Source organism: Schistocerca nitens, chromosome 8 (genome assembly GCF_023898315.1).
Source record: "Schistocerca nitens isolate TAMUIC-IGC-003100 chromosome 8, iqSchNite1.1, whole genome shotgun sequence".
NCBI lineage: Eukaryota > Metazoa > Arthropoda > Insecta > Orthoptera > Acrididae > Schistocerca > Schistocerca nitens.
This window is the reverse complement of record NC_064621.1, coordinates 345,709,255-345,723,723: the sequence shown is the minus strand read 5'-3', so window position 1 is coordinate 345,723,723 and position 14,469 is coordinate 345,709,255. Positions and strand designations below refer to the sequence as shown.

At 42.1% G+C, this 14,469-nt stretch overlaps 1 protein-coding gene across 2 annotated transcripts in view; it reads right to left on the bottom strand.

The window, feature by feature from the left end:
- The window catches only part of LOC126198824 (nose resistant to fluoxetine protein 6-like), a 304,466-nt gene that overhangs the window by 203,526 nt on the left and 86,471 nt on the right, over nucleotides 1-14,469 (bottom strand). For both annotated transcript variants that reach the window (XM_049935395.1, XM_049935396.1), the window contains exon 3: nucleotides 9,016-9,275. In XM_049935395.1, the coding sequence (XP_049791352.1) occupies nucleotides 9,016-9,275 (260 nt within the window). The remainder of the gene's footprint in view (nucleotides 1-9,015; nucleotides 9,276-14,469) is intronic.

The following is a 14,469-nucleotide window of genomic DNA, read 5'->3' as shown; positions in this document are numbered from 1 at the left end:
TCACCTGTGCACAATTTCATCAGATACTCGTATATTTCACAAATCTCCTCCTCAGCCCTCTTTGTCTTCATGTCTTCAACCCCTGCCTCTGTCCACCTCATCCTCTCCCACTTCAATTTCCATCTCCTTCCCCTGATACTGTTTGTCTCTCCATCTCCTCCCTCTCCTCACTTTGTTAATCTCCTTTGTCCCCTTTCAATGACCATATCTTCTTACCCCTGCTTCAGTGCATGTCTTCCTCCCCCAATCACGTTCCATATTCTCTTAACCCTATTTCTTGTCTACCTCTCCACTACCCCTTGTAGCTTCCACCTAACTCCTGCATCTCACTCTTCCTCCCTTCTCTCTGATCATCTCTTGCTCCCTTCTCCATGTCCATCCCTCTTCACCTATCACTCTTTCCATCTCCACCCCTCTTCACCTGTCACTCTGTCCATCTCCACATTCCCCATCTCTCTGCCCATCTTGTCTTCTTCCACACTTTTTTGTCAACCTCCTCCCACCTTCTCTCTCTCTCTCTATCTCCTAGTGTCCCCCTCTCTCTCCAACGCTTCTGTCTCTCTCTCAACCTTCCCCCATCCATATTTATTGAGATGTGTAGCCCCACAAAAGCAGGCCTATCCTACCCCAACAGAAAATGCCTGTCATGCAGGGCAACCTACAAATCAGAGGCTGGAAAATATTTTCCTGCCCCTGACATGTAGGCTGCCCTACAAAGGGGGTCGAAAAAGCAGGCTGGTACTATCCACACTAACTATGACTGCTTTGAAGAGTGGTCTATGTGGAAGGAGTTTAAAAAGGTATTTTTTCTGTTATCTACACTCCTATTGGAATTTTGATATTGTGATCCCCTTAGTGCTGATGCTTGTGAAGTTTACTGTTTGTATGCCACATTTGGTTGAAATCAATCCAGGGGTTCAGGAAGAAATCCTAGACATATGTACTAACAGTTGGTTTATTATATACTGAGTGAGACAGCTAAGACAGGCCACCCAAAATATATCCTGATTGAATAAATACATCCAGGTGGGGCTTTCACTGAGTTGTAACAAACAATATGGCAAATTTCTTCATGGTTGTAAGTAATTTTAACCATTTATGGTCGCCGAATTATGACACAGACTTTTTTTCTAATGGAATTACATACTTTTTCTGTGGCGTTTGACAGAAGCTTCTAAGAGAGCTTCAGTGACCGCAAAACATTACCCCGCTGTCAGCAGAAGAGGTTCCACAACCATCTGCCCTATTCTACCAAATGTAAGCAAACACGTCACTCAAATATGGTTCTTGTGTTTACATGTGCTCTTGAAACTCATCAGTCTTTCTTCTGCTGTTGTAGTAATCGGATACCTTGCTCGCAAAGCTATTGGGGCATTCACAATGTATGCAACGGTCGAACAAGTGAATATTTTTTTATGGCGAATATAGCCGAAGTATTAGAGCAGCTGTGCAGTTGTATGCGGAAGAGTATCCAGATCATGCCAAAGGCTCACGAATTGTCTTTGCGAATAGTAGAAAAAAGATCTAGAAACTGGAAGTGTAAAGAATAAAATACACCAAAGAAAAGGAAGAGTAACTGATGAAAGAAATGAAACTAACATTTTAGCAGCAGTAACACACAGCGGAAATATCACTAAGGGTACTTCGGAACTATGAGAGTATCAACCAGATGAGTTTTATGCAAACGCTACCTTCATCCCACGCCATCGTCTTCACATTTCGCTGCATCTGCACTTCCGTGGCAACGATTTCCAACAACTCTACGAACAGAGCAAAGTGATGTGGAGTATCCATACAAAATTTTGTTTGAGGAAGCGGTATCGTTTATACACTGTGGGAAAGTCAAGCTTCACAATCTGCGCCAATTATCAGTTGAAAATCCACTCTTTCTCAAAGAAGTGGATAAAAGCAACGCAGTTTGGTCTATCAACGTTCCATGTGTGTTTTTGAAGACCCACATCATGGGTCCCTGTTTATTGATGGGAATATATATACATTCACGTATCTCGACTTCATAAGACATGCTGATGCCACAGTTATTGTAAGACGCCCCAGTAGACATTAGGCAGTCAGTGTGGTATCAACATGACGGATGTCCCTTCCATTCCGTACATATAATGAGACACTCTTAAGACAACATTTTAAGAGCACTGAAACGAGCGTTCAGGAAACCCAAAATGTTTTGGACGCTCAACAAATCTGTGAGAAAATGAAAGCAAGAGATCTACTAGGAAACACCGACGAATTCCAAAGGCATGACATGTCTTATAACAGGAGCTTGTGCTGCCGTTAATTCAAGATGAAATTCAACGTGGGGTGTTGTTTCTCCTGAACCACTTTATAACGTGTAGCACTTGGTATGGCAATCGTCATAATAAACACACGAACCGGACCTGAGTTACATGTTTGCTTACATTTGGTATAACAGGTCGGCGTTTGTGGAATCGCTTGTCCAGACGGTGGACAGTGGAATGGTGGTTTGCGGCACAGTCATCTTTATACTATTTGATCCAGTCTCAAACTTGTTAGGCCGTTGAAGTTCTCTTAGAAGCTTCTTTCAAATGTCACAGAAAAATTATGTAGCTCCATTAGCGAAAAGAGAACAAAGTCGACTATAAATGGCAAAAATTACTTGCAAATGCCATGAAATTGCCATATTTTCAGCAATAACTTGGCGAAAACCGTACCTCGATATATTTATTCATTCTGTACATATTTGGGCTGCCTCATCCTGTATACTGATTTTTCATAGGCTGTGTATGATAACTGCTTAATCATGTTAAAACTAGCATACGGGCAACATCAGCTAATATAAAATGTTGTTTTACCCAGATGATGTGAGGAGCCACTGCACGAAGGCGCCGTATATATCACGTTCCTCATGTGATCCCATAATAAAGAACATCAGAATCCACAAACAATGTATGTACCAACGAAAAACCTCATGTTGTAAATGAAAACGGAATAGAATATTGCTTACAATGTACTAACGCATTCAAAAAGTTTTAAAAGGCTGAGAACAGCCAGAACAGTAAAAACTGCCCACTGTCGTCTGCTTCACCGAACTACTAGGTAAAGGATTTCCAAGGGTAGATGTGGTCTCTGGCTGTAATTTATTGGTTATGAACTGTAAGCTGAAACCTAAGAATTGGTGGAAAGGAAGGAAATTAAAGATATGGTTCCTGGATAAGTTGAAATAATCAGGGAATATTCAGAGTTTCTATGAAAAAATTAGGCAAGGATTGAATGAAACAGTGGAAGGGAATGCAATAGAAAACGAATGGGTAGTTTCGACATAGTGAATGCACAGAGGATCAAGCAGGTAGTAAGGCATATGACCTAGTAGAAATCCTTGGATATAACAGGAGATATCGAATTTTACTGACAAATGTGAAGAAATTAAATGCAGGAACTGAAGCAGGCGAACGCGAATACAGACTTCTAAAAAATGAAATTGACAATATGCGTAAACTCGCTAAGGAAAGGCAAGCCCAAGCATTTATAGACTTGAGGACAATTTTTGACAATGTTGACTGAAATACACTGTTTGGAATTCTGAAGGTAGCAAGCACAATATAGAAGGAGGGAAAGGTTATTTACAGTTTGTGCAAAGTCCAGTCCCCCCTCCCTCCCCATGAACCACGGACATTGCCATTGGTGGGGTGGCATTCGTGTCTCAGCGATACAGATAGCCGTACCGTATACGAAGACGGTATCTGTTCTTTCGGATGTCCGAAAGAACAGATGCCATCGGTGACCCTGCAGCTCTCTTAGAATGAAATGATAATTAAATCAAGACCTTAAGCTGTCGACAGAGGTTGATATACATCAACGGGGACAGGTGAAAATGTGTGCCCCCAACCGGGACTCGAACCTGGGATCTCCTGCTTACATGGCAGACGCCCTATCCCTCTGAGCCACCGAGGGCACAGAGGATAGTGCGACTGCAGGAATGTATCCCTCGCACGCTCCCCGTGATACCCACATTCCCAACTTAATGTTCACACACTGCATTCGTAATGCCCCTACCCATTACACTCATTACTCGCGGCAGACACCTTACTGAGTCCCGTAAGAGTTCGGGCAATGCGTGTGCACACAGCACAGAAGAAGGTCAATTGCCGGTTAGCCTTAACTATATGAAGATGATATCAGTTCTTTCGGACACAAATTTTCAACTGTCCCAATTGATGTATATCAATGCCTGTCGACAGCTTAGGGTCTTGATTTAATTATCATTTCAAGCCGTACCGTAGGTGCATCCACATCGGGTGAGAATCTGTTGAAGGGCCAGACAAACGTTTGGTTCGTGAGCAGGGCAGCAGCCTTTTCAGTAGTTGCAGAGTCAACAGTCTGCATGATTGACTGTTCAACCAAAACGACTTTGCCGTGCTGGTATTGCAAACAGTTGAAAGCAATGAGAAATCACAGCTGTAATTTTTTCCGACGGCATTTAGCTCTACTGTGTGGTTAAATGATGATGCATCCTCCTGGGCAAAATATACCAGATGGTTAATACTTCCCCATTCGGATCTCCAGGAGAGGACTAACCAGAAGGATGTTGCCATCAGGAGAAACAGAACTCGCATGCTACGGATTGGAGTGTGGAATGTTGGAGCCCTTAATCGGGTAGGTAAATTAGAAATTTTAACCAAAAATGGTTCAAATGTCTCTAAGCACTATGGGACTTAACATCTATGGTCATCAGTCCCCTAGAACTTAGAACTACTTAAACCTAACTAACCTAAGGACATCACACACATCCATGCCCGAGGCAGGATTCGAATCTGCGACCGTAGCGGTCACGCGGTTCCAGACTGAAGCGCCTAGAACCGCACGGCCACACCGGCCGGAAAAATTTAACCAAGGGGAATGGATGGGTTGAAGTTAGATTTAGTGGGAAGTAATGAAGTTCGGTGGCAGCAGGAACAGGAATACTGGTTGGATAAATACAGACTTATAAGTACAAGATCAAGTAGAGGAAATGTAGGAGTAGGTTTAAGAATGAACAGGAATGTAGGTAAGCTACTATTAACAGCAGAATCAACGCACTATTGCAGCCAAGACAGACAAAAACCCCACACTCACTATAGTAGTACAAGTTTATATCCCAACCAGCAAGAAATTGAAGAAAATTATAATCAGATAAAAGAAATTATTCAGATAGTTACGGGAGACGAACATTAAATTGTGATGGGGGACAGCAATTTGATAGTAAGAAAAGAAAGAGAAGGAAAAGTGCTAGATGAATATGCACTGGAGGAAAGGAATGAAAGAGGACACCGCCTGATAGAATTTTGCACAGAGTACAATTTAATCATCGCTAATACTTTGTTTAGGAATCATGAAAGAAGGTCGTACACATGGAAGAGACCTGGAGACACCGGAAGGTTTTAGATTTGTTATGTAGTGGTAAGACAGAGATTTCGGAACCAGATTTTGAATTGTAAAACATTTGAAGGGGCAGGGGCCTTGACCACAATTTATTGATTATGAGCACTAGATTAAAACTAAAGAAATTGCAAAAAGGTAGGAAATTAAGGAGATGGGACCTAGATAAGATGAAAGAACCAGAGGTTCTTGGCAGCTTCAGGGGGAGCATTAGGGAACCATTGACTAAAACAGGAGAAAGGAATGCAGTGGAAGACGAATGGATAGTTTTGAGAGACGTAATAGTGGAAGCAGCTGAGGATCAAATACATAGAACGACAATGCCTAGTTGAAGTCCTTATGTGACACAGGAGATACTGAAATTAATTGATGAAAGGAGGAAACAGAAAAGTACAGCATATGAAGCAGGCGAAATGGAATACAAACGTATAAAATATTACACTGGCAGCAAGTGCAAAATGGCTAATTAGGAGTATCTAGAGGACAAGCGTAAGGATATAGAAGCATATTTCAATAGGGAAAAAATAGATAAGCCTATAGGAAAATTAAAGAGATCTTTGGAGAAAAGAGAACAGTGGTGTGGATATCAAGCAAAGAAGGGAAAGCTGAAAGATGAAAGGAGTATATAGAAGGCCATACAAGGGAGATGAAGTTGCAGGTAATGTTATAGAAATAGAGGAGGACGTACGTGGAGGTAAGAAGGGAGACGTGATACTGCGAGAAGAATTTGACAAAGCACTGAAAGACTTATTTTGAAACAAGGCCCCAGGAGTAGACGACATTCCATCAGACCCACTGATAGCCTTGGAAGAGCCAGCCATGACAAAACTTCCATCTGGTGTGAAAGATGTGTGGGACAAGTGACATACCCTCAGACTTGAAGAAGAATTTAATCATTCCAGTTCCAAAGGAAGCTAGTACTGACAGATGTGAATATTACCAAATAACTCATGGTGGCAAAGTACTGACACGAATCCTGTACAGAAGAGTGCAAAAGTGATAGAAGCCGTCCTCGGGGAAGAGTAGTTCAGATTCTGGAGAAATGTAGGAAAACATGAGGCAATGCTGACCCTACGACTTACGTGAAAAGTAGCTGATGTAAAGGCAAACCAATGTTCATAGCATTTGTAGGCTTAGAGAAAGCTTTTGCAGTGCAGACTGGAACACACTCTTTGAATCTCGGAAGATATCAGGGGTAAAATGCAGGGAACGAAAGGCTATTTACAACTTCTACAGAAACTAGATAGCAGTTCTGAAGGTCAAGGAGCATGCAAACAAAGCAATGATTGAGAAGGGAGTGAGGCAGGATTGTAATATATCTTCGATGTTATTCAGTCTTTACACTGAGCCAGCACTAAAGGAAACCAAAGAAAAATTTGGAGAAGGAATGAAAGAACAGCGAGAAGAAATAGAAACGTTGAGGTTTGCCAATGACATTATAATTCTGTCAGCGACAGCAAAGTACTTGCAAGGGCAACTGTGCGGATTGGGTAGTGTCTTGGAAGAGATTATGAGTATCAACGAAAGGAAAACAAGGATAATGGAAAGCAGTTGAATTAAATCTGGGAAAACAGTGGGAATTACATTAGTAACTGAGGCCTAAAAGTAGCGGACGACGTTTCCTATCTGGCCAGAAAAACGATGGCCGAAATAGAGAAGATATAAAATGCAGATTATCTTTGGCAAGGAAAGCATCTCTGAAAAAAAAGGAATTTGTGAACATCTCATGTACATACAAGTGTTAGCAATTCTTTTCTGCAGGTATTCATCTAGAGAAGGGAAGTGAAACGTAAACGATGAGCTGTTCAGACAACATGAGAATGGAGAAAGTTCTGAAATGTGGTGCTACAGAATAATTCAGAGGATTAGATGCTTAGATCGCGTAATTAGTCAGGAGGTAATGAATCAAATTAGGGAGATAAGAATTTTGTGGCTGACTAAAAGAAGGGATCAGTTGACAGGACACATTATGAGGCATCAAGGAAGCATCAATTTAGTGCTGGAGGGAAGTTTGAGGGATAAAAGCTGTACAGGGAGATCAAGAGGTGAATACACAGTAAGCAACCTACAATGGACATGGGTTGCAGTAGTTACTCGGAAATGAACATGTTTGCACAGGATAGGCTAGAATAGAATGCTCCACCGGACCAGTCGTTGAACTTGAATTGAATGTCCTGGAGCCCAGACCAGTCTTCGGACTTTAAAAATTGATTTGAATGTCCTGGCGCTATGGCATGATCTCTGAGCGACGTAAGGTATAATAGTGGGAATGCAGGTTGGTTGTATACAGGTGCCAGTCATATTAATGTGGTCACCGACTATGTTCGACGTTAACGTGCAAAAACCACTCACAGACGCAGGTGGCAGTACTAGCAGTGGAGGGTATATAAAGGCTGTCGGGAGAAGGCGGAAAATGTTGGGAGTCGTTGTCGTGCATGGAAATGGAGCGATTTATCTGACGTCCAAAAGGGCATGATCGTTGTCTTTCCGAAACAGCAAAGTTTTCAAACTATTCGCATGCAGCCGCGGTTACAGTATACCGTGAATGCCAAAATGGCGCTATCCATAACCGGCATCAAGGCAACTGTGATGCACCACGTGCCATAGGTGAAAGGGGAATGTCGGCTGCTGAGATATGTACTGGAAAGTAGGCGTCTAACTGTTGAGCAACTGAGCCCGAGTGAACCAAGGGGCTAGCCACAGTGTTTCCTCAACGACCGTTCAGCGAACGTTGCTGGGTATGGGCCTCTTCAGCAGGTGGCTGGTCCATGCACCCCTGCTGACTCCTGTTCATCGGCGGCGAAGGCTGAAATTTGCGTGCCAGTGCCACATGTGGACGTTCACTGAGTGGCGACAGGTGGTTTCTTCAGATGCATAATATTTCGTGCTGCATCAGATAAATGACCATTAGCGAGTACGGCATGGAACGTCCGAAAGCAGAAAACCTGCAACAACTGTCAGAAGGTCCAGGGGAATGTACGGTCTGGGGAAAGTATTCTTGGTATTTCATGAGTTATTTCGTCATTGGGTGAACACAAGTATGCGTCTATCCTAGGGGACGACGTTGTCATGCAGTTTGTTTTTTCCCCGGCACGATGGTATCTACCAGCAGGGCGACACAACGTGTCACACAACTCGCACTATACGTGCGTGGTTCAAAGAGTAGCAGGATGAGTTTACCATACTCCCTGGGCCACAAGACTCCCCGGATATAAACCCTATCCAGATTGTATAGGACCACCTCGATCGGGCTGTTCTCGCCATGGATCTTCAACCGAGAAACCTAGTGCAGCTGGCCACAGCAACAGAGTCGGCATGCTTCCACATCCCTGTCGGTTCAATTCAGAACCTCAGTGACTTCTTCCTGCACGTCTCGCAGCAGTCTGTGCAACAATAAAAAGTTATTAAGACTTCCGACAGGTGGCGAGATTTATGTGACTGGACAATGTGTAAGTCACAGGCTACAGGTTATTTGTTCCACAGTATGGCTTACGATTTAGCGTGAAGGAGCGAAGTAGGCACAAGTTCTCGCAAACTTTGTATTCTTAAATATGCAGTGTAGCTTCAAGGTAAAACAAGTGCTTTGAGGAGATTTCAAGTGGCTGTGTGGGACAGAGAACTTACAGAAAGGCCCAGTCCTTAGGCTCCAGTGGCGACGCCTCGTTGACACTGCAGAGGCTTTGCTGCACGTCCACTGCTACAGCGTCTGCCTGGACACTGGGCAGCAGGCTGGCCACCCGCTTCTGCAGCAGGACCACCACGTCTGCTGGCTCACAGGACGGGGGCACGCATGCCGCCCAGCGCAGAGCGTGGCCCGGCGTGGTCGCCAGCACCTGCCTCTGCGCAGCCAGGAGGTCGTCTGTAGGGGCGTTGCCGTCAAGGAGCTGTCAACAGACAAGGACCAACGTGGCACTCAGCGGCTCTTCAAACAAAGTCACATTCAAGCTAATATTTGATGGTGCAATATGTCAACAAAGGGCAGGACTGTGATTCTCAAAAGTCTTTCTACGTGTAAGACGTTTATAAATACTGTCGTGAATATGCTGGTAAGATCAACCCCTCCTCTCCCCTCGTCTCCCATCGATTCCCTCGTCTCCACTCCCCCCTGCCCTCCACTGCAAGCTCCACCCCCATTTACCCCTCCCATGGCGTTCCTCCTCACCTCTTCTCCTCCCCCTCTTCATATTTCTCCTTTCCTCTCTCATACTGTCCCCTACCTTCTCCTGTCCTCCCTTCCTCACAAAATTACATAACAAGAACCTAAAATTTTGATACTAGCGTTATTATAAATACAATTTGAAAGAAAGTAGCAGAAGGTATTGTAAATGATGTTTTAGAAAGAATTATTAACTGATTCTCAGAAAGTGGACTATCCCTAAGTTTTGAATAGACGCACTGCATTCAGTTCTGTACAACAGATAGAGCATACCAACAACTGATGTAGCACATGAATGGGAATCAGTAAGTAGGGTAGAAAGCTCCAAATTTTTAGATGTATATATTGATGAAAACCTGAGCTGCGCTTCCAAATACTCAGTCACGTACCCTTGCTCTTCGTATAATTGCTAATCTTGGGAACAGACGAATTAAGCTCTGACCCATTTTGCGTATTTAAACTTAATAATTTCTCATGGAATGATTTTTGGGGGTAACTCACCACAATAAAGTATTAATTGCGCAAAATCAAACAATAAGGATAATACGTGGAGTTAACCCAAGGGCGTCATGTAGCTACCTGTTCAAGGAGCTAGGCATTTTAAGTGCGCCATTGTAATACATGTATTCGCTAATGAAATTCTTCATAAATAATCCATTACAATTCTAGAAGAACAGTAAGGTCCATACCAACAACACTAGAGGAAAAAGTCTTTCATGACCCATTATTAAAGCTGCCAGTGGCTCAGTATGGAAATCTTTGATCTTTTGCTCAATGACATTAAACGTCTTGCAGGTATCAAAGCAAATTTTAAATTTAATTTAAAATCATTTCTCCTGGACAACTTATTTTCTGTGGACGAATTTCTGTTTAAAAATTGGTAGCCTGAAAAGAAATAAAAAATTGTTTTAAGTGTAGCTGCGTGAGCAAAACAGAAAAAATGTGTTCATTAATGTTTGTACAAATCGTACATAGATATCCTTAAACAGGCTCTTTCAAAATCATTTCGATTCGAGGATCGTTCAAATGATCTACGGAACATGTAAGTAACTAACTAAATTTGTGACATTCAACACCCCTCATAAATGTCGTTCATACTGAATGACATGTCGTTAATCAGCACTTTTGAATCCTTCGCAGAATCACAAAATCCAATACTTGGTGAAAATGATACACTTTTAGTAAACTTCATTAATATATAAGATGGACGACCTTTGCTGTAGCCATTGAAAACATGTTTTATCAATTTTTAAATAAGAGTTATCAGTTAATCGCTCTTACAGTACTTAGCTTAAGTGTGGGTGTTATAAGAGCGCAAACTTCCGTCTTCCTTAACCACCAAGTACAGGGCGTGAGGGTAACTAAATTACAAATTCAAAAAATGTACAGACTACAGTTGAGTTTATTTGGCTTTTTTGTGTGGTAGTACAGAAAAGTAAGATTTTAAGGTGTCGTTATTAGAAGTGTGACGTCACCATTGTTGTCTCTCTACCAACAGTAAGCGAAATACAGCCTGCGTAAGCAGCAGTAACGCGCGGTTAAACCTCTCTGATTATAACAATGAGAAATTCAGTTAATGTTTTTGGGTGTGCACCAGTTGCAGCAGTGGTTCAGAGTCGATGGGGAGTCGTTAAGAGAAATCGTTAAAGCGGTGCCGTAATGTGTGTGAGGTTACCACACCAACAATTAGCCATTTACAAGTAACGGTGGGACTCCATCAATTGTTTGCTCATATCAAGTAATAAATAAGGATCTGTAGCAGCAAAATAACGCAGGTCTGCGACATAAAAATTGTTCCAAATTTATTAAGTGATTTTTATAGTGTTTTCAACGCTGTTTTAGGGAAAATGGTGAAAAAATTCCATCACGTACAGTTATTTCACAAACTGCTTGTCTAGTTTTAGCTTTTCTCGATATTTCAGCACTCTAGTGAGTTTGAATTTTGGGTTTTAGGATGTCCATAAACTGTTATTTAGCCGTTTTTATACTAGATATAGGTGAAACAAAGAGTAATTATGAGAAACCAGCAGTATTTTCATGTCAGTGCCTGTCTGTCGCGCTGCCCCTTCCCCGGCCATGACAAGCAGTGAGCTTCTGCTATTGTCCTTCAGTTCACAATACCTCTTCACTCTGTGCTGTTCACGTGTTGTTCTTACTAGTGCTTTAAAGTAGCGACTGTTTTCTTGTGTTTGAAGTTGTTTTATGGACAATGGACAATAGCTACCAGAGGATGTATAAACTCGCCAGATTGCTTCTGCTACTTTTGTGTAACTATACCGGTAAAAAGCAACAAAGAAACATTTCCAATTTAGTTGGAAAAGTAAATTTCGCTTATTTTGGTATAAAGTTAGGCGATCAAGATAAACCTTGGGACCCACACAAAGTTTGTTCAGTGTGTTTTCAAGAACTGAGGCAATGGTTTCAACGTAAAATGCAGTCCTTACGTTTTGGAATACCAATGGTTTGGAGAGACCCCAAAAATCGTAGTGATGACTGCTATTTTTGTTCTTGCAACGTACGAGGTTTCAGTTTGAAAAACAGACAAGATATTTCTTACCCTAACATTCAATCAGTCATTCTCCCTGTTCAACATGGACCTGAAGTACCAGTGCCCACTCCTCCAGATTTTTTGAATGATATAGATGATAAAGAGCCATTGGCTCAGCAAGGTGATAGTGAAGAAGACAGAGATTTCTACGATCCTGGCACAACCGATCCTATTCCATTCTCACAATCTGATCGGAACGATTTAGATAGAGACCTAGTCCTTTCTAAAGCATCGGCAGGGGTTTTAGGATCTAGATTGAAAGATAAACATATGTTGGCTCCGGTTACAGCCTTTTCTTGGCATCGATCGAGGAAAAAGGATTTTGTATCTTTCTTCTCTCAAGAAGGTGACCTGGTGTTTTGCAATGATGTTCGTGGACTTATGGCACGTTTCAAAATAGAATATGCTCCTGATGAGTGGAAACTTTTTATTGATTCTTCAAAAAGAAGCCTTAAAGCAGTAATTCTTCACAATGGCGTTAAGTATGATTCTATACCAGTTGGACACTCGGTTCACTTAAAAGAATGTTACGATAACCTTGAACTGGTTTCAAGCAAACTGCTATTCAGACCACAAATGGACACTATGTGGTCATTTAAAAGTGATTTCAATGCTGCTTGGTCAACAAAGTGGCTATACAACGTTCCATTGCTTTCTCTGTGAATAGGACAGTAGAGACAGAAAGCAACACTACATAAAAAAGCTTGGCCATTGAGGAAAACCTTACAGGTAGGGTTTAAAAATGTTGAGAGGAAAAGCCTTGTGGATTCCAAAAAAAGTGTTACTTCCACCACTTCACATTAAGTTGGGGGTGATGAAACAATTTAAGGCATTGCCAAAAGAAGAGGAGTGTTTCAGATATCTTTGTGGACAGTTTCCTGGTTTATCCGGGGCAAAGCTCAAGGAAGGAATCTTTGTCGGACCAGACATTAGAAAACTAGTGACAGATCCCAACTTTGTGGACAAAATGGAAACAAAAGAAAAGGCAGCATGGACATCTTTTAAATTAGTTGTTACCGGTTTCCTAGGAAACAAAAGAGATCCAAACGACAAGACAGTCGTCGCAGACATTCTCGACAACTTTAAGAAGCTGAGCTGTAGAGCTGTAACATGAGCATTAAAGTTCATTTTCTCGACTCACATCTTTACTTCCCTGCAAACCTTGGTGATGTAAGTGAAGATCAGGGCGAAAGATTCCACCAAGACATGAAAGAAATGGAAAGAAGATATCAAGGAAGATGGAACGTCAACATGATAGCGCACTACTGCTGGATGATAAAAAGAGATGGTCCTCAGCGAGTCCACAGCCGGAAAATCAATAAAAGAAGCTTCAACAGAAATCGAAAGCCTTATTATAAGGACTTATAAGCTTAAAGAGAAATGGAAGTGTACTGGAAATGTAGTTTAGAACATGATTTATAAATAAAATAAAATTTTATAACGTTGGAAAAAATGTGATAAATTGCTTAAATTTTGTTATTATACCCAAAAATACTCCCTTTTTTGTGAGAAAACCTGACGTGATAGACAAAAATGGATTGCATTTTTGAAATCAGCGCTGAAAGATACATAAGTCAGTTATCAAATTTCAAACAACTTTCAAAAAATATTTTTTTGCAGATTTGTCTAATTTTTTAGCCAACAAAATGAGTAGTAAACTGCCGAAATTACGGACTGCATGGAGGATCAGGTCAAAAATAACGAACCCGAATTTGTAGCGCAGTGCACTTTTTAGCAGCCATTCGCCTGGGTAACGGCGTGTGAGAACTCAGCCATCGACCTGGTGTAATAAGAAATGCGATTCATTCGACTGGTGACACGTTTTCCATTGGTCGATGGTCGAATCCCAATGGTCCCGTCTCCACTGCAGTGGTAACTGACGTTGTCGTTGTGTCAACACATGAACGGTATTCTCTGAAACATTTGTGCCAGCACTAGCACTGTACTCTATCGTCAGATCTGCCACAGATCGGTGCCTATCCTGGATTTCTCAGTGGGCAGTCCTCCGACCTCTATGATTTGTGATGAGACGTGGACATCCAGTATCATGCGGCCTCCCCATTACTTCACCTCTATTCAACCACTTTCCATAGGCGCTGACGACAGTAGTACGCAAACAGGCGGCAGCTTCGCTGTTTCAGTGATTCTCGCATCTAGTCACAGTACCACAAAAGTGTGCCGTTTGTCAAACCAGCTTATGTCAATGGATTTCCGCATTTGCGGCGCGTATCTTCGCTATGATGACTGGCAATCGGTCTCTGTTCCGCTTATATACTTTCCTTACTGCGTCACGTGCCCGCAACACCACCAGGAGGCATTCAGTCTCGTGGTGGGCAGTGTTCAGCCTCATCAGTGTAAATTATGTGTTGCCGGC